The 20,335-nt window shown below is 52.5% G+C and overlaps 2 protein-coding genes and 1 long non-coding RNA gene across 14 annotated transcripts in view; 2 read left to right on the forward strand and 1 right to left on the reverse strand.

The window, feature by feature from the left end:
- The window catches only part of LOC123334135, a 28,040-nt gene extending 22,488 nt beyond the window's left edge, over positions 1–5,552 (forward strand). Inside the window, exons 3-4 of one of the 2 annotated variants that reach the window (XM_044945129.2) lie at positions 2,811–2,848; positions 4,498–5,552. In XM_044945129.2, coding sequence (XP_044801064.2) covers positions 2,811–2,848; positions 4,498–4,577 — 118 coding nt within the window. In that variant the 3' untranslated portion in view covers positions 4,578–5,552. Of the gene's footprint in view, positions 1–2,810; positions 2,849–3,341; positions 3,469–4,497 lie in introns of those variants that run through there. The other variant, XM_044945128.2, reaches the window with a different exon arrangement.
- ST3GAL3 (ST3 beta-galactoside alpha-2,3-sialyltransferase 3) overlaps positions 1–20,335 on the reverse strand; it is a 214,608-nt gene that overhangs the window by 7,017 nt on the left and 187,256 nt on the right. For 10 of the 11 annotated variants that reach the window (XM_006044555.4, XM_006044554.4, XM_006044549.4 and 7 more), the window contains 4 exons: positions 19,780–19,874; positions 16,201–16,264; positions 15,234–15,329; positions 14,746–14,932 (listed from right to left, as the gene is read on the reverse strand). In XM_006044555.4, coding sequence (XP_006044617.1) covers positions 14,746–14,932; positions 15,234–15,329; positions 16,201–16,264; positions 19,780–19,874 — 442 coding nt within the window. Of the gene's footprint in view, positions 1–6,196; positions 9,083–14,745; positions 14,933–15,233; positions 15,330–16,200; positions 16,265–19,779; positions 19,875–20,335 lie in introns of those variants that run through there. The other variant, XM_044945119.2, reaches the window with a different exon arrangement.
- On the forward strand, positions 3,522–4,242 carry LOC123334136. The gene is made up of 2 exons (XR_006551946.2): positions 3,522–3,963; positions 4,093–4,242. It is a non-coding gene; the product is annotated as an uncharacterized LOC123334136 (long non-coding RNA).

The raw sequence follows: 20,335 nt of genomic DNA on the forward strand, positions 1-20,335 counted from the left end.
GGGACGCAGGATGTGGGGCAGAGACAAGGAGACCACGTGAGCTGCAGGGAGGGCCCGGGGCTGTGCTGCTCTGACCGGGGGCTTCTCAGGCCAAGAGGAAGAGCCAGCAGCCCAGCAGTACCCCTCCCCTTTGCCGCTACGGAGGGGCCCAGGAGGAGCCTGCCCTCTCTCTCCTATCTGCTCTGCCGGGCTCGCCTCCTTTCCCTTCTGCTGAATTTCCTTGCTGTCTCAGTCAACTGTTCTAAAGTGAATCTGAAAAATAAAGACAGAACATGAGCTGGTACGGCACAGCATAACAACACTCCAACCCCCGTTCTGCCTCCGATGGAGTTGGGTCACTTTGGGCAAGTGACAAGCTCTCTGAGCTTCAGTTTCTTTATCTGCCAAATGGGATGATTCTTCCCTCAGGGGTCGCAGTACTGGACTAGAAAGGTGGCAGCTCTGGACCCTGACACCCTGGAGTCCACTCCGGGGCCACACATTCCTCTCCTTCTTCCTCCCTCCCTTCTTCTAGTTCCCAGCCCTGCCTTTCCGTTCAGTATACAAGCCCTCCCTGGTCTAGTCCCTCGAGTAGATTGCTTCAGCCATTCTTTCGTGATCGCCTTCAACTCCCTGCCTTTTGCCATTCTATTGTCCTAGCCCAGGGGAACCATGAACTTGGATCAACCCATTCATCCATCTTTCCCACCCTTGTAACCAGTACTGCTAGAGAAGGTCACAAAACAACCCTGCAGCCTGGAGGCATGTCCCCTGGACTATGTAAGCAACCCTCTGTTGTTGGATACCTCAGCTATTTCTGGTCCCCCTGGATCTGCTCCTCCCCTGTGTTCCCCAAGCTCTGCTGTCCATCCAATCATCCAAATCAGAAAACTGGGAATCGATTTTCTACATCCCTCTTCATCTCTCCAGCCTGTTCTGTCCTATTGGTCATCTGGCTCTTTTGACTCTCTTTTCTATAGGATCCCACAGATCCATCCTTTCCTCCCATGCCCACTGCTACCACCTAAAGTCCAGGTCTCACTGTCTTTCAAATGGATTATCATAAGGAGGCCATTTAGAGTGTCTGTTTTATTGACCACTAACCCTCCAGAGCCCAGCAGAAGGACTAGGACGTAAACGGTACACAGTAATTGTTGAGTTACATTCATTTCCTCAACAAACATGTAATGAATGCCCAGAATGGGCCATCTTTGCCTCCCAAACCGCTTTCCACTCTCTGCTAGAATGATCTTTCTATATACAAACTGGATCACATCACCACTGCCCCACTAGAGATCTGAGTTTTTTAGCCAGTAACCCTGCCTGCTGCTCCAGTTTCCATTTCTGCCCATCTGAAGTCCCCACCTGCTGATTCACACCTTCATGCTTCCGCTGCTGCTGCTGCTGCTTCTGTCTATAACGGCCTGCCCACCTCTATCCACCTGATCCACCTCACTTGTTTCTTAAGACTCACATCTCCTCTCTCCTCATGCCTTTTCTGAACGCCTTCATCTCAAGGTAGAAATGGTCTCTCACCTTTGGGAGGTGAGAAAACATGGAGTTAAGATCTGCTGTGGTTTGAAAGTTTGTTCCCCTCCCTCATTTGTTTGCCTAATACCTAAGGTGATGGTTAGGAGGTGGGCCTCTGGGAGGTGATTAGGTCAAGGGTAAAGGCCTCAAGAATCGGTTCAGTGCCCTTACAAAAGCGGTCCAAGAGAGATCTCCTGCTCCTTATGAGGACGCCACGATCTATGAACCAGGAACCATCTCTGAATCAGGAAGCCCTGACCAAACACCAAGTCTGCCAGCACCATGATCCTGGACTTCCAGCCTCCTGAACTGTGAGAAACAAATGTCTGTTGTTTATAAGCCACCCAGTTTGTGGTATTTTGTTATAGCAACACGAACTGACTAAGACAGAAGAATCTTGGGCCTGGATCCAAACTTGGCTCTGGTCCCTCAGCTGTGTGGAGGCCTTGGGCAAGAAACTTACCGTTTCTTCATGGATAAACTAGGGATTCTAAGGGTATTTATCTTATGTTGCGTGAATTCAATGAGATAATTCAGGCTGAGTGCCCAGCTCACAGTTGCTGCTCAGCTGCTATCAACACCAACATCAGCCCCAGGGCAGGGGCTCATGATCTGATTCATTTCTGTGGCCCAGCAGCGACCTCGAGTGTGACAGGGGACGTGAACTCCATCCCCGCTCCTCCGCCGCCCTCTGTACCTCTTCAGGCTCATCTCCAGTGGCCTTCAATGGACTCTCTGCTCCAGCCAGCCCTCCCATGTCCCCCGCCTCTGTGGCAACGCCACTGTCTTGGGCAAATTCTATCTGCCCTCCAAGTGTCAGCACAATGGATCAGCCCTGGGGGCAAACTTCTCTGGGTCTCAGCCCTAAACAGATGAGAGAGCAGACCCCAGGCCATCTTCCTCCTATGTCTGCCTCTGTGTCCAGGAGAAGTATATGTGTGTAAGCGGGTAAAGGTCAGGACAAGACCCAGCAAGAAAGGGGAAGGTGGAGAAATGGCCAAGTTACTGTGCAAAACTGGGGAGAAGCCCCTCCGTGTACTGAAGGAATGGCGGGTACCAGCCTGTGCCGAGCCAAGCACAGCCCCCATCCCTTCCCCAGAGCCAGGCAGGCCCCAGCATCATCCCCCACCCCAACAGCCCCAGGTTCCTGCCCACACCTGCCCACACACACCCAAAGAGGAGGAAGCCCAGGGGCTGCTCAGGAGGGGTGGGGAGGGCAGGGACGGCACAGCTGGGGGTGTGGAGGCTGCAGGCCGGTGTTCGCAGATATTATTTATGTCTCTACAACTTTCACTTCACAGGTGTGGGACCCAAGATGAAGCGATGTGCTCAAAGTCACGTAAGTGGCTGGGGCAGGATGCAAACTCGAGTGTCGTGATGCCAAGATAAGTGTTCCTCCTGCCACACCATTCCTTAGCATCACTGCTGCGCCCACTTCAGGAGGGAGGGGGCCTAGAGTCAGGATGAACAGGGCCTCTCTTCGACCCACCGCTGGGAGCTCTGAGGGGAGTCAGGGGTCGCTGTGGTTGGTGTCACGCATTCCATCTCACAGACGGGGACGGAGGCTCAGAGAAGCGCCCGGGGGCACACAGCTGGGGAGAATCTGAGTTGGATTCAGCTCAAGAGCCTGGGTCTTTCCGTGACCCAAGATTCCCTCTTGGAGACATCTCTTGGCTGTTACCATGTGCTAAAGGGTTCCGCATGGAACCAGTGTGTGAAATGGCAGGTAATCGACTTAGGATCTCAAGCCCCCTTTGAGCATCTGCCAAGAGCTCAAGGGTGGAGAGGGAAGGGAGGCTTCCGTGTCTCTTCCCACCTTCACTGTTTTCCAGGAGGAGCAATGACTGCTGGGACCACTTGGATTCCAGGACACGTGTGTGACATTTGTCATACACAACTCAGACTACACGACAACCAGAGTCGCCTTTAGTGGCAGGAGATGCAAGGTCACAGGCACACCTGCAGCTCCTTGGGATGTGGGGGGGTGGGGGTGGGGGTGGAGGCAGGAACAAGCCCTGTGCTTGGGTCTCAAGTCCCAGAGAGCCCGCATCAGGGCGCTGGGACCCGGCACCGCTCTTTTATTTTCCCCACCTGTCACTGTCCTGGTGCAGCACCTCCTCAGGAATTCCAGGAAAAGGAGAAACAACCAAGACCAGGATCTTGTTGGGGCATCGCCACCGTGTCCCCCAGGCAGACACATACCAAGTAAACACAACTACAGCCCATTTCCTCACATAAAAGCTGTGGCTTCCCTCCTCAGAACAGTCATACACAGGCACACACGCAACATGCCGCAAACCACTGCCGAAGGGCACGGGGTCCCTGAAGGCGAGGGGGTTTGATGACCTGAGATTGAGAATCTCTGTGTGGGGTGGGAAGAGAGGAAAGCCCTGTAGACACCAAGACTGAAGGGGTCGGTGGAGCAGAGGAGCCTGCCGAGACTGAGAACGAAGGGTAAGAGAGACGAGGAGGTGGGGAGAGTGTGATGCCCTGGGGGACCTCAGGCCCTGGAGTTGGGAAAACCCACGTCCACACCCAGACTCCACATGTGTGCAACCGGGGTGTGTCATGGGATCTCTGCAGGTCTCCAGGTCCTCGTGCATAATGGGGATGTCAAGAGCATGCCTTTGACAGTCATGAAGATGAAGTGAGGTGCTGTGCGTTTTACAGCGTTTGGCACCATGTCTGGCACATGACAAGCACTCAATAAATCTTGTCTGTTATGGTTCTGAATGAGTGTCACAGAAGCTGAGAGTGAGGCAGAGGGTGTGGCTGGCAATGTTAGAGGCCACAGACGGGCCAGTTCATGGACTCACATCAAGCGGGGACCAGCTTCGCCCCTGGGTTCCTTGCAGGAGGGCACTGGGTGCTGGAGGCCTTCCTCCCACTGGGTAACCCTGCCAGGCCTGCCCCCAGCACACAGCCCTGTTCCAGAAGGCCTGTTCAAACAGCCCGAGGCTTCTCACATCTCATTTCCCTGACCCACAGGACACAACACAGAGGCCTATAAAGCTGGCCTACGATGCTGGCCTGGAATGGTCAAAGTTCTCTTGCAAGGCCACCTGTGAGCCGAATGCTGGGTTGAATCCCTCTTCCAGGAATGTCCCTGCCTTACTCAAAGTCTGGACCGGCTCATGTGGGTGGAGCCGCCGTTCTCCTGTTGATGCAACTTGCTCTGCTCTTGCCAGAGCAGCCAGGAGCACCAGAGGAGAGCATCTGGGAAGAAGTTCTGGTCCAGCCGGGCTCTGCCGTGTTTGCCAGCGCCCCTGCATGCTGCTTCTCCTACAGCCTCTTCCTTCTTCCTGCTCCTCCGTCGGGTGGTGAGCAGTCTGCCTGCTAAGATGAGAGGTCTTGGATGGAGGGCCTGACCACGGGCTGGCTTTCTGCAGCCAGGAGCAGGGCAGGTGTGCTCACTCCCGCCTCGGGCTGCCACCCCCTGAGGACAGGTCACCAGCTCACTGGGGTCACTCCCAGGAGCCACCAGGCCTCCCTGCCTCCATTGTGCCTGCCTTCAGTTCCACACAAATCTGCTCTTGACCCTCTCAGGGCTAAAATCTTCAGAGGGTTTCCACTGCCCCACTGAGGCAGCTTGTCAGGATAATTCAGAGCACAGGTCTAGTCTTTTTTTTCCTTACTTAAAAGGAGTTTATAACCCAGGACTATCTACAAATATCTCAATACACAGTATGATTATTATGATATGCACACTTAGTCCCTCAGTCGTGACCAACTCTTTGAGACCCTTTGGAATGTAGCCTACCACGCTCCTCTGTCCACGGAATTCTCCAGGCAAGAATACAGGAGTGGGTTGCCACTTCCTCTTCCAAGGGCTGACCCAAGGATCAGACTCGTGTCTCCCACAGCTCCTGCACTGCGGGTGGATTGTTTACCACTGAACCATTGGGGCTTCCACCCGCTATGATGCGAGAACGAGCCCAAAAGAGGTTGAAAACATTTGCCATACATATATATATATATATATATATATATATATACACACACACATACACACACACACACACACACACACACACACACACACACATACATCTAGTCAAGGCTATGGTTTTTCCAGTGGTCATGTATGGATGTGACAGTTGGACTGTGAAGAAAGCTGAGCGCCGAAGAATCGATGCTTTTGAACTGTGGTGCTGGAGAAGACTCTTGAGAGTCCCTTGGACTGCAAGGAGATCCAACCAGTCCATTCTAAAGGAAATTAGTCCTGGGTGTTCATTGGAAGGAATGATGCTAAAGCTGAAACTCCAGTACTTTGGCTACCTCATGCGAAGAGCTGACTCATTTGAAAAGACCCTGATGCTGGGAGGGGTTAGGGGCAGGAGGAGAAGGGGACGACAGAGGATGAGATGGCTGGATGGCATCACCGACTCAATGGACGTGAGTTTGAGTGAACTCCGGGAGTTGGTGATGGACAGGGAGGCCTGGCGTGCTGCAATTCATGGGGTCGCAAAGAGTTGGACACGACTGAGCGACTGAACTGATACATACAAGACATATCCCCCAGATATTCACATGTATACAACTTAAGATGGGAGGAAGAGCAGGAATACTATAGAAACTACAAGTAAAATGAAGTAAAGCTTGAAAGAGGGCTATTCACAGGCATACAAACTCTTTCAGAACTAACAATTAACCTGGATCAACCAATCAACAAATACAGAAGTCTCTGTTATGTATAAACCATTTAATTTTTTGTACAAATATAATATTTCAGGTGACAACCCTGAAAATATTGATTACCATCCTACAAAAAGAGACCTTTAAGAACATCTGGTCTGGTCCTCTCCTATAGAAACCAAGGCCCTGAGAGGTTTGTTTTCTGACCCAATCCATTTCCCCTGAGGGTTCCAGCCACCACCATTCGTCCCCAACAACTCAGACTTGAATCCTCACTTGCCCTTGACCTCTCACTCTCCCCAACCAAGCAGCACCGGGTCTGTGGCTCCTGCACAGATCCACCCACAACTACCTCCTTCCTTCCCTTGTCAGTCCACTCTGCCTGCGAAATGCCCTAATAATTCAGTAGGTCTGTTTTTGAATCCTAACCACTAACACTGCATTCCCTCGGAAAGTTCTTTACCCCTTCAAATTCTCATTACCATCATCTCCAAAATATGGGAAATAGGACTCAGTCCTTCTTCATCATGTTTCTGTGACTTGACAACGAAAAGTCACACACATAATGCGCTTGGCACAAAGGCAGCTTGTTAGTTTCTGCTATTAATAGTCCAGAGGATGAAGTCCCAGCTCCTTGATGTGACTTTGGCTTACAAGACCTTTCACCATCTGGTCCCCTCTCTACCCAGGTCACCTCCAGCCACTGCCACCACATCCATGAAGGCTTATCCCTAAGATTTGTGAGACCAGGGACAAAATTACAAATGGATGTCCACACACCACATCTAAATTTTAGATTCTAAATATGTTACTAGTCAAGGTACCAAGCTGTTAAATAAAATGTATTCTACCCTCCCTTGAAAAATGACCTAGAAGGCCAGGTCTGAGTTGAGAATTCTGACTCCTGGAGACTGGTGCTGGCCTGGCGTGCAGGGAGAGCCTGACCCCACCTGCTCTCCCCTTCCCTTCTCACCCCAGTCCCATCTCACACCATGGGAAGTACTGTGCACATGTGCTGGGACTGCCCAGTCTGCACACCCAAGTTCTACTCACAGCCTCTGCAAACATCGTCCTTGGACTTAGGAGTCTGCAGAGGGAGATGTGTTCTACCCTCAAAAGCACAGAAGTGGACTTGGCACTGCTATGGTAAGAAATTCTGGGGTCTCCAGTACCGGGGAGGATGGGCCTGGGATGGGCATTTCCCTCCGGCCCTCAAGAGCAGCTCCGTAAGGCAAGGCCTGGCCTTCTCAGAAGGTGAGGCCACCTGCAGCGAGCACAGTGTGCCAGGGGTCCTGTGGCGCCTTACAGCTGTGCAACCGGAGCCACACCGGGAAGCCTTCACTATCCCCATTGTGCAGAAGAGGAAAATGAAACTCAGAGGAGTGGGCGGAGGCAGAGGAAGAGGCTGGCTTCTGTTCCTCGTGCGGAATCCAGTGCTGTCCCAGCGACCCCCACACCGAAGGAGTGGGGGCAGGAGCAGCTGTGCAGGCTGGTCTAGGTGCCTGCAGCCTCTGCAGGGTCTCGGGCTACTCCTTTATCTGCCATCTGCTACTTGAACCATACTTTTCATAATAAACTCCTTAGGTTATATTTGGGTTTGGCCATTATCAATAACGCTATAATAAAAACCTTTGTAGGCAGATTTTTCCTTCCCTTGGGTGATGGTTCCTGGTGCCAAGTGTCACTTCCTTTCCAAAAAGCTTGTCCCCATTTGCACTCAGACTAGTCGCCTTTGAGAGCACCTGTCACTGCACTCTTGCCAGAATTATGCATTATAATTCAAACACATTCTCTGAAGATGTGATAGGTGATAAGTGGCATCCTGTTGCTTTTACATGAATTTTCTGACTGCCAGGAAGGTTAAAGAGATTGCTGCTGTTCACTAGTTATATCTCCTTCCGTGTGATCAGTTCAGTCTCCTGCCCCTTAACTGCTGGGGTCCTAACGGGTTTCTTGTCTACTTTCATGATAATAACCATTTGTCATATTTCTGAAATAAACTTTTCAAAGTTTTGTGGTATCCAGTGTTTTTTGGTTGTTGCTGTTGTTTACATTTAAATGCTCGTGTATTATCAAATATGATTTTTCCTAGCACTTCTGTCCTTCGAAAATTCTCTTCCCGCTAGAGATGTGATTTCTATTTTACTTTCTTCAAAATTTCCTTTGGTTGTATTTTTATATTTTACTTTTTAGTCCATTTGGAATTTATTTTGATGCATGCTATGAGGAGAGGGTCAGAAACCTTTTTGAAGGCTATATTTGGAAAAAGCAATGAACAAAAAGAGGAGCCGGCTTGGGGCTGGCTGTGCAACGCCGACGGACAACTGGACGGGCAGAGGCCAGGGCTGTTTAGTTTTCTTTCTTCCCCCCCTCTTTTTTTTTTTTTAATCAAGGAGAATGATCTTGGAACTGCAGAAAGAAGATCAAACATGGCTAAGAGGAGAGAGATTCCCAGAAGAGGCGAGAGGAGAATGCAACGGTCTGAATCTAAAAGAATGCTCTCTGGGGCCATGAGGAGGGAGGCAGCCCCCCCAAGTCAGAAGACCTGGGTTGGAATCCTGCCTCTGCCACACGTTCCTGCCTCCCTCTGAGTTTCAGTTTCCACATTGATTTATTTGTTTAATGCATGCCAGCTCCATCTCAAACACCGCTGGAGGTGATGGGCCTAGAGATAAATAGGACACTCCTTGCTCCCCAGGAGCTTAAATAAGTCGACAGATAAGCTTAAATAAGTCTTATTATATGTAAGAAAGCCCTTACGTATAATAGGGTGTTGTGGGGGCTCAGAAGAGGAGCGTCTAATATCGCCTCGGGAAGATGTGGAGGTGTGAAACTGGGCATACACTTTGATATGGCCAAAGGAATGTGCAGTCCAAGAAGAAGCGGCCGGGACAAGGAAGGGGTTGGAAGGCCCAGATCTTCCAGAAGGTGATGCCACCTGCAAGGAGGGTTATGCTGTGGGTTAATTTTGGGGGCCACACTGCATGGCATGCAGGATCTTAGTTCCCCAGCCAGGGACTGAACCCTCATCCCCTGCAGTGGAAGCATGGAGTCTTAACCACCAGACTGCCAGGGAAGTTCCTGGGGCTTTCATTTTTGAGGTGAGAAAATGAAAAAAAAAAAAAGGCTGAACAAATTTATAAATGTGAGATGAAGATCCATTAGAGAGGTAAGAAAAGAAAATCAACAAAAAAGGACAGTTCCTGAGAAGGTAGGGGGAGATGCATCCAGAGACGGCAGTCAGAGCTGGGTCTGTGTTCACCTCTACCACTTAACTAGATGTGTGATCTTAGCAAGTAACTCATCCTCGCTGTGCCTCGGTTTCCTAAACCCTGAGATGGGGGTCATAATAACACCCATTTAACAGGGTCACTGTGAGAACTGAATAAAGGAATTAAAAGAAAGCTGGCAAACGGAAGAGCTTAGTGATGGCCATGATGAGGATGATGGAAGGAGGAGGAGGAGGGAAACAACAATAACAATGATTGTGAGATGAGTAACCGAGAGACCACGGATGACAGTGATGCAGAGGAGCAGAGCGCGTGATGACATGAGCCCCAACCCCTGAGCATCTTTCCTGGGGGTGAAGGAGCAAGGGGCAGGATGCGGGATGGGGCAAGTGCAGGGAATCTTCCTGGTATAACAGGGGATAATGGATCTGTGAGAAAGAGCTGTGTCCATTGGAGATGGCTTCAGAGGAAATGGTTCCCAGGAAAGCTTGTCTAGAGGTCTGGAAAGGAGACCGCGGGGGTGAGGACCACTGAGCTGGCTCAGCAGAGGACTCACTGAGCAGTAGGAGGCCACGGTGCCTACCCGCCTCACCATGCTTTTCAGGTGCCCTGCACTGAGTCTCCCCAGAGGCAAGGTGGTGTCCACACTGAGCTCCTGCTAGGCAGGGCCTGGCCAGAGGCTCTGTGTTCCTCTCAGGCCTGGAATAGGGCACCGGTGCAGGTGCAGATGGTTTAGATCTGAGTGCCTGGTCCAACAAGGCCTCACACATGCGGGGACCTGGGGGCCATTTGCCTTGTGGATTCCTGGATTGCCAGCCCACCCTGTGGCCTTTCACCAGGAGCCCCATGTCTCTCCCTCTTCTAGGTCTGGCCTCTGACCCCTGCTTTTAGATCATTTCCTAGGTCAGGCCCTACAATCTAGACAAAGATTCCACTCCCTAGTGCAACTGGGCTCCTCCAGTAGTACCACCACCAGTAAAAATAAACATCCATAACTGCCGCAGACAGAACATAATTGTCATACACTGTGCCAGGTGCTTCTGTATTTCATCTTATTTAACTTTTAAGCCCACCCTGAAGGATGGATAGTACTACTCTTGTTTTATAGATGGGAGGAGTCTCGGGGGCTTAGGTGATTTGCCTAAGGGAACCCAGCTCACAAGTGACAGGGTCTCAATTGAAACCCAAGTCTATATGACTTCAAGGCCTAAGCTGCTTTCTCCTCTTCAACCACATTGTCTCTCAAATTCAGGGTCCAGTCCCCCTGTGCATGAATGTGGGGCCCTGGCTGGCCTCTCCGATCCCTCCTATCTCCCCCAAGGACTAAACAATAGCTGGAAGGTCAGGCCTGTGTTAAGGCTGTCCAGGGGCTAACCCCTAGCCAGTGTCCTCTCCTCTCCCCACTGCTGGGTGGGAACCACACCCACCAACTCAGCCCAGGTCTCAAGGCCTCTTGAATGGATGACCAGTCAGAGCTGCTCAGCAGTGAGGCCACTGCTTTCTGGGTTGCCCAAGAACGAACAAAGAGGAGGAGGCCACCAAGGGGACTGGGAAGCAGCTCCCGGGGCCTTGGGAGTGCTGGGTGACCAGTATCCTGGGGCGTGGTGGGGAGGCTGGCAGAGGCAGGGGACATAGCGTGGGATGCTCACATGTCCCGTCCAGTCCAGGTCCCAGAGCTCCATCCTCAGGACAATGGACAGGGCATCTCCAGCCTTAATCAAACACCAGGAGGAGGAAGCTCAGGGCACAGCACCCGCCACAGTGCTAGGACTTTAGTTTGGGGACAGTCTGTCCCATTAGACCGAGCGACTTTGCATTTCTAGCTCAGTGACAGCACCAAGAACATCCAACGACGCCTGACCAATGAGTGAGTGCGTGGAGGGACGGAGCCAGATGTGCCTCTGAGAAGAATTCCACGAGAGCTGCTGGCTGCCCCCCGTCCATGGACCGACATACACCTGTGCCTCTGTGTCCCCAGTTCCTCCATCCCTCCTGACCTCAGCTTCCCCACTCAGCAGCCAATGGGTGCTCCTCTGAGCTGCACTCAGCACACACGACCTGCTGGGAGCTCCTCTACCTGCTTGATGGCTTGGTCTCCCGAGATCTGAGAGATAAAGGGCCTCAAAAGGTAACTTGTTTGGAGTTATTTGTTCTGCTGCTGCTGCTGCTAAGTCGCTTCAGTCGTGTCCAACTCTGTGAGACCCCATAGACGGCAGCCCACCAGGCTCCCCCATCCCTGGGATTCTCCAGTTAAGAAGACTGGAGTGGGTTGCCATTTCCTTCTCCAATGCAGGAAAGTGAAAAGTGAAAGTGCAGTTGCTCAGTTGTGAGCCCATGCACTGCAGCCCACCAGGCTCCTCCGTCCCTGGGATTCTCCAGGCAAGAGCACTGGAGTGGGTGCCGTCGCCTTCTCCGTATCTGTGTTACCACCCAGTGAATCAGGAAATCAAGTAGCCACAAAGAGGCGTGCTCCCGTGTGGATGGAGAAAGCATGGCTAGCTCTAGCACAGGCTAGGTTTTGGGTTGTACAGTCTTCCTTTCTTACATCTTCCCCACTCTCATACCCCATCAGGACTCCTGGGAATTAGGAGGTTACAAAGGCACTGAGCCACAGCTGAAGCCTAAGACCTGTTCCAGCCTTGCCCAGCCAGGCCTTGGCTCCGGAACACAGAGCTGCCTCCTGCCAGAATTCTGCATGTGAGGCTCCAGACAGGTGCAGCGAGCACTCCAGTAGCCCAGGGGCTGCATGGTTAGAAACATCACTGCAGGAGCAGGTCAAACCTGCGGCCAGACATCAGACAGGGCGGGCCTGAGAAGCCGCCTCCCCACATTTACCAGGTCTCAGCTGCCAGAGGAGGGAAGTCCAAGTGCCGCAGGCATAAAGAATCTGACTGCCAGTTCAGGAGACTCAAGAGATGGGGGTTCAATCCCTGGGTCGGGAAGACCCTGGAGTAAGAAATGGCAACCCACTCTAGTATTCTTGCCTAGAAAATTCCATGGGCAGAGGGGCCCGGTGGGCTACAGTGCATAGAGGCGCAAAGAGTCAGACATGACTGAGCAACATCCAGACACACAACTGCCAGAAGAGTCTGAAACAGTGCATGGGAGAGGTCCTGCGAAGGCATGAGCCCTGGGCCTGGGGTGGAGGAGGCGCCAAAGAAGCTTCCAGGGTAACCAGCAGGGCCTGGGCAGGCCCACTCTGGGTGCTGGGGGAGGAGAGGGCTTGGGTATCACTGGCTTTCCTCTGGCCGCTCACTCTAAAGGCGCCATCTATCTCTGACTTTGGCGCCAGGAGCCTCATGAACTTCAGAGGACTCTCTCCCAGCTCCCCTCTCCCCTTTCCACTCACATCCCCCAACTCTGGGACAGAGTCCTCAGCAAGGACCACAGGGCTGGTCCTGAAGCCCTAGGCAAGGCCAGGACAGGACACAGCCATCAGCGCAGTGAGCATGTGCTTGAGCACAGCCACGGCTCTTCACCCCAGCTGCTCCAGTTAGGCCGCCGCATAGGCCTGCCACCAAGGTCAGGCCGGGCAGGGAGCTCCCGAGTCTTTGGGGAACAGTGAGGCTCTGCTGTCTGCTTCCCGAGTGGCCTGAGTGTACTGAGCCTTCCAAGTCTAGTTGGCTTCCTTTCTTTTCTTCTCTCTTTCCTTACCCCTTCTGGTGACTTGTGCGAGTCCTGAATTAATTGAATCTGGGAGGATCATGTGACAACACCCACCTGGCTGGACTGGCCCACCTGGGCCTGGCTTCCTGATTTGGGCTGCCTGTCCTATCCCAGTCTGCCCAGCAAGAAGCAGGATCTAGTGTCTGAGCCAAGACCAGGTCATCTGTGGTGGCTGGGCCCGGAGGGGTAAGACAAGCAAAGGGGATCAGGGCCCTGCCCTCCAGAAGCAGGTGAGCAGATGGGCAGAAGGCAGGGTGAGAAAGCAGCCCCCAGGCTCTCTGGGGTTCACCAGGGCAGACCCAATTTCCTCCCATTTCTCCCTTAGAAGTGCCTACCTATGATTCCAATTCTCTTGCCTTCAAGGTAAAGAGAAGGGCTCTGAGAACTAGGGTCTTGAAAACAGCAGGCTGCTTGCTCAGCCCCCACACTCTGCCTGCTCTGCGTGGGCAGTGGGCCTGCTTGCCACTCAGACCGGCTGAAGCCAAGCCCCTTTTTCCCCTCTGGGGAGCCAACCTGCCCCAGAGGACCGGGCTGCCACATTCAGCCTGGCTCTAGATGGGCTTCCCTTCCCCTCTGGCCCACCTACCTGAATTTCTGGACCTGACTTCTGTCTTCGCTCTCCTTGCTACCTACTTGACTGCCTGCCCTTGGCCTTGCTTGGGAAAAGGCTGTGGGGTTAAACCAAATTGCACTGAGACCTCCATAGGCAGGAGAAACTGTTCCAGCTGCCCCCCAGCTCTCCTCTGAACCTCCAGAAAGAACAGCTAGCTTCGTATTGTGGGCAGAGGGCTTCTGTCATCATTCTCCTATGCTAAGAGGCTTGGGTATTGGAAGATGAATGGCCTGAACTCGGCAGTGCCCTTCTCCTGGGTTGGCTGGTGATAGCTGGTTGAGGGGAGAGGTGGAAATGAGTCTGGACAAGTTGGCCCAGAGCTGAGAGACAGAGGGCTCAGGAGGGGACTCAGTGGGTGGTCCACAGAGGAGCAGTCTGACCCTACTTGGCCATAGAAGCTCTCTAAAGAAAGGGGCCCAGATCCTTGTCTGCCAAGAACAGTGAGTACAGAACCTGACCATTCCCAGAGTGGAGACAGACTCAGTGGCAGGTCGGGACCCAGCCACAAGTCAGTGGTAAAAGCACAACATGGAGAGAGGCCGGGATTTAGAGTCTGGGAACTGGTGCCCTCGAGGTGAGGGGTCTTCTGTCCCTGTGCAATGATCACAGGGTCACCTGGCTGGGAACGGGGCGGGGTGGGGGGAGCCCCACATGACCAGAGTCAGAGAGACCTCACAGAGTGGGGGAGGAACTGGGGGGGAGGGAGGTGGGACAAGTACAAAGTTAAGACAGGGAGTTGTGGAGATCAGCAGTAAGGCCGGGGCTAGCCAGGTGAGAGCTCTCAGTGAACGCCAGGGGAGGGCCCACAAGGGCTGCTGAGGCGGCGCCTGGGGTCTGGCTTAGAGAAGGCCAAGGAAGAACCAGAGCCTGAGTCTCTGCTGGCAGGCAGCAGACGGCAGGCACATCAGCTCCAGGAGTCTGGGCCGCGACCCTGGCATCTCCTGGCCCCTCTGCCCCTTGACTGCATCTGGTCCTTACAGCTTCTCTTGAAATGTTCCTACTGTTCTTTGCCCAGGTCAGGGGAAGGGGCTGACGTGGAAGCTGGGCAGGGCCGGAGCTAGAAGGGGAGGAGCCGGGGCGCAGGAAGCTCACCACTCTTTCCTTGTAGACGATGTATTTCAACCACTTGAAATCCTGCCACTTGAAGCCAGCAAGGACAAAGAGGGAATCTCGTTCGTACTGCTCAGGCCTCTGCATGGCGCCCTCGGGGTAGGTGATGCGCAGTGTGGTTTTGCTGCCCACGTCCTTCTCAAAGCCTTTCACTGGTGCTGAGTTCAGTCTATAGAGAGCAGGCGCAGTCAGACAGAGCCTGTCCTGGGCTCCCTGCGTGCACTCTGCAGGCCTGTGTTTGGGGAGACACCATGACCCCAGAAGACCCCAGGGGCAGAGGATGGGGAGCCCAGGCCACGTGGAGCCTTCTAGCTTTCTGTCCCAAAGCCCTCCAACCTGGGTTCTCCTTGAGGCTTCTACTGACCTCCAGTCCAATGGCCCAGATAGACAGACAGTCTTTAATGGGCTCAGGGATCAGGGGGTTGGGCCAGGACACGAGGGTACCTGAGGCACTGCTTTGAGGAGCTCACCTGACCACAATGTCATAGTCATCAATCCGCGACCCCAGAGACTTGTTGGCCAGGACACCTCCGTTGCCCACGATGATGCAGCGACGGCAGCTGAGGCTGAGGGGACAGAGGTGGAGACCTCTGGAGAGCTGGCCACCAGGTCTCCTCTCCCCCTGCTGCTTTGGCCCCTGACCCCATGCCCTTGGCCAGACACAGGCTGGGATGGACGAGGAAGACCAGTGAGCCTCTAGCAGCATTTGTGAGAGGCTGGAATCACACTGCGGAGAGCTGGGCAACTTGGGCTCCCAGATCCCCCTGACTCTTCTCCAGGGAAATGTGGGCGTGAAAGGTGCTTGGGCACTGACTCTGGCGTGGTGAGGAAGGAGGCTCTGGTAAGATGGCATTCTGGGCTAAAGACTCCCCAAGGGTTAGTGGGTTTGGGGGCAGCTTTCCAGGGAGAGGGAAAAGTGGGCTGAGCTTGAGGGGTATGCTAGGGAAGCAAGGACAGAGGAATGAGCCTGGGGGCGCCAGGACTTAAGGCTGTACTCCTTTCTAACTCAGAAGCCCCCATGCACCCAGCAGCCACCTGAGAGCCCTACTCACGTTGCTTCTCCCACCTCTCACCCTGGGGCTTCATCCATCCAGGGTCTATTGGCTTCTGAGCTGTCACTACCTCCTGGATTTAAGCCCTCTCAGCCGCCCCACCACCCAGCCCCTCAGTCCCACTGCTACGTTGATCCCACCCAGTACATTCCATTCTGACTCTCAGACCTCTGCTGCCTGAGGACTGACATGTCTTGCCAAGTGCTTATAGCTCAACGGGGTGGCTAGCTCAGTGCAGTGGCCCTGCTTACCTGTTTATCCGCCCCAGTGTGTGTGTGGATGTGTGGGTGTGCTGCAGAATCTGCCCAGGACAAGGGAAAGGCCAGCCTCGGTATCTCTGCAAGTGCCAGGCAGCTGAGGGGCAGGAAGCTGGGGAATGGCTTACCTGTCCAAGGCGGGGGTCAGGCGGTATTCTTTGGTGACAGACAAGATGGCTTTGATCAGATTGTCTGTGGAAGGGGAGGGAGGCAACTGTTAGAGGTCACTTAAGGGTTCCCAGGAGATGTTTCCTGATGAGCTAAAGGTACGTGGTCCTGGGGCTAAGATGCAGGAGGGAGCTCCGCACACAAGACTGGGCCACTGGCCTAACTTTCCCCTTGAGAAAGGAGATGCAGACGGGAGAACGGGCGTGTGCACACGCCTCTGTCTGAAGCCTGACGGCACCCGCATGCAGCTCCTTCCTCAGGCTTCCCTGGCCCTTCCTTGGCAGTCTCAGCTGGCTTTTGGAAACTCTGCAGTCAGGCCCCAGGGACATGCACCCTCAGGTGTGGGCCTGGCCTGGGAGCTGGGGCATCAGTCTCCCCAAGAATGGGAGTGCCGGTTAAAGACAGAGACCACGCGATGACTCTGTGTCCCCACCAAGCAGACACCAGGAAGCAAAGGAGGGGACACCAGTGGTGCAGAGCTCACGTGGTCCCAGCCAGGCCCCCAGCTCAGGCCACTTGGCCTCATTTTCTGAGCCCACCTTCCCCTCACTTCCTCCCTCTAACACTGCCGATCCCTAATCCTGTTGTTGCCAGGCTGTCTCTACCACCTTACATCTTCAAGCCCTGTGACCTGGCATCTGCCCACCTGCTCTCCACTCAGGCTACCCATAGCAAGGGCTCTGTGACATCTCTGCTCTCAGATCATATGACCATATTCAGGCCTCCTTCTTCTTGGCCTCTCTCTGGCTCTGGCAATGATGACTGCTCTCCTTTCAAACTTTGGTATAACAATCGCATTACAGTGTAACAGATGATGCTATCAGCCTTGGACTCAAATCCTGGCTCTGTTGCTTATGAGTTCTTTGACCTTAGATAAATCACTTAGCTGTCTTGGGGCTCTAGTTTCCTCGTCTTTCAAATGAAGATGGTAACTCCTGCAGTGCAGAATTATTAGGAAGATAAAAAGATAAAGTACATAAAGACCTAAAGATAAGTAAGCTGGTACAACCACAGTGGGATACATCTTGCAACTCTACCCCTAGGTAGACAGCATCAGAAAAGTCACACATTTGTTTAAGGAAACATGTACAAGAACATTCATTGCAGAACTGTTTATAATAGCAAAATGTTGGAGGCAACCTAAAAGTTCGCAAAAGGAAAATAGATTAAATGTGGTATATGGGATACTCTACAGTAGTTACAAAATCAATGACCTAGAGTAACCTGTACCAATACAGATAAATCTGAAGAGTATAAGCAAAAAAATCAATTTGAAAGACAGATACACATATGTAATACTGTTGATAAAGTTCAAAAACATGCAAAAACCATGACATATTTTTAATGGATATATAAATAGGCTGTAGAAATATATAATCAGGCATGGAGCCATAACATCAAAACCAGGATACTGGTCTCCTGGCAAAGGCAGCGGATGGAGTAGGAAAGGCTACACGGAACTTGAACTGTATCTCGTGTTATTTCTGAACTGAGTAGAGAGTATGTGGGTGCTCATTATATCAGTCTTTATGCTTTCTTATAAGCCTGAAATACTTCATGTAAAGAAAGGATGCCTCCATAATTAAACACAACAATCTTTTAATTTTTTTTCCTTTTTTAAAAAATTTATTAATTTTAATTGGAGGATAATTGCTTCACAATATTGTGTTGGTTTCTGCCATGCATCACCATGAATCAGCCAGAGGCATACATACGTCCATTTCCTGCTGAACCCCCCTCCTCCCTCCCACTTCATCCCACCCTTCTAGGTTGCCAGAGCATCAGACTGAGCTCCCTGCTGACACACAGCAAATTCCCACTGACTGTCTATTTTACATGTGGTGATGCATATGTTTCCACGCTACTCTCTCAATTTGTCCTACCCTCTAACCTTATAATTTTTTAAAAGATGGAGTGGAAAATACTGTCAGATGCAGCCAAGAGGTCAAGTTAAGGACTGAAAAGTATCCTTGGGCTCTCAGAGGGGGCACTGAGCATCACTGAAGTGGTGGTGGTGGGGGGGGACATTCTTCAGGAGTAAATGGTGAGGAAGAGGAGATAACTGGCACCGGCAATCTTTCCAGGAGTTGAATGAGAGAGGGTCAGGGTGACATTCCTTTAAGGAACGTTCTACACCAAGTGACTTCAGACACACTTTACAGTGGGCTTTGGGGAAGGTCACAGATCACCTCCTTTTCCTACCTGTAAGGAAAAGCATACTGCTGCTAACTGACCAAGGCCAAGGCTATGGACGGGGTTTTTGTTTTCTAGGAGGGGAAGCTTAGCAGAATGGTCATAAACTATGGGGTGATTTTCTTGCTGGATGATGGGCTCTGTATTGGCCTTTCCTGCCCTTCATCGCTTAGTAGGATCAGAATCTCGAGTGAGGGTTTACGAGAAAAGTTAGGTTGCTTGGCTCCCTGCACCCATGAAAAAGGAGTTCATGGGGTTGAACCCAACCTTGGAGGTTTTGAAGGTCAAGGCTCCAGTCCAAGACTATCCTTTTGCTGGCCACTGTCTTCTTTTCAGGGAGGGGTGGGCTGGCTGAGTAGAGGGTTTGGGCATTCTGGAGTCTGCTAGCTAAACAATATCACCCTTCAACAGTCATCTCATTTAATTCTGACCACAACCTGATATGGCAGTCTTATTCTCTCCATGTAACTGATGAAAACACATGTGAGCAACTTGTCCATGGTCACAGCTAGTAGAGAGGTAGAACTGGGATCTGATCCTTTTATGTATGATGTAAAGCCAAAAATCCACCATGCCCTGAAATGGGGGCAGAAAATCTGTCACAGAAACAGAACTGTTAAACTCTCAGTGACGTGAAAGTCTTTTGTCAGGAGTTGCACGGTGAGGCCCCTGAAGCAATGGAAGGGGACAGTTCTGAGAGTATCGGAGGGAAAGGCTAGCCTTGGACAGGATAAGGAAGGACTGGAGGAGAGGCTACATAAGGTGAAGAACATCAGGAGGGGTTGACGGAGGGGTCTGGGGGCAGTCATGGGGCACGGCCCCTATTTCCCCTGGGATGTCCCCCCTCATACCTAGTCCTCTCGTGCAGATGTCTCAGGCCTCTATTTCCCCTAGGATGTCCCCCCTCATACCTAGTCCTCTCGTGCGGATGTCTCAGGCCTCTATTTCCCCTAGGATGTCCCCCCTCATATCTAGTCCTCTCGTGCGGATGTCTCAGGCACCCCTTTTGGGTGGTCTCACGGCACTATGTTCTCTCATCAGAGGCCTTACTGTCCTGCCCCCCAAGTACTAGTGTCTGCGTCAGACAGGAGCTCTGTGAGGGGAAGGACACATCTGTCTACTCCACTACTGTGTACGTAGCCCCAGCAAAGCTCTGAGCAAACAGTCCACTAAAGAAGCAGAAGACAAGCAAGGACAGGAAAAAGGGAGGGAAGGTAGGGCATTGTGGGGGGGGGGAGGGGTCCCCAGCAGGGAGACTGCTGAAGGTACAGCCCTGCCCTGAGGCCCAGGGAGGTAACCTGGGAGACAAGATGTTAATATAGAGTGGGGCAGGGTCCCCAACATACCTTGACCTTTGATCCCAAAAGGCGGCACAAATTCCCGGATCCTAGCCCACTTGCGGAAGGAGTCATCCAGGAACATGGGTGCTGGCTTTGAGAACCTGGAATACAACAGGGCTGTTGAGGGTCCCAGAGTGCACTAGCTGCAGGGCTGGCTGGCATCTGTCTTGACTGTGGATCTGCTGGAAGCCAGCCTCTATGTTCCAGCACCCCCGGCGACCCCAGCCTACTCATTGGGTAGTTTCTACGTGGGGTCTGATAGGCCTTGTTCAGCAGAGCCTGGGTTTGGAGGAGTGGGACTGGCCAGGCATATGTGGCCAGCTGCCGGAGTGGAGAGACAGGATGCACTCAGCAGGGATCAACATCCCTGAGCTGGATGCTCTCTGGCAGGTTATCCACGCCTGCATCCATCCCACAAGCACGGCTGTCCTCGCTGTTCCTGCAAGCTGGGAACTCAGAGATGAGATGCTGTCCAGTGAGCAGAAAAATCCCCTCGAATACAGCCAGTGCAGAGAGACAGAATTTGGGAGAGAATTCTGGGAGGTGGACCACCCAGAGTGAG

The sequence above is a fragment of the Bubalus bubalis genome, chromosome 6 (genome assembly GCF_019923935.1).
Source record: "Bubalus bubalis isolate 160015118507 breed Murrah chromosome 6, NDDB_SH_1, whole genome shotgun sequence".
In the NCBI taxonomy this organism is placed as follows: Eukaryota; Metazoa; Chordata; class Mammalia; order Artiodactyla; family Bovidae; genus Bubalus; species Bubalus bubalis.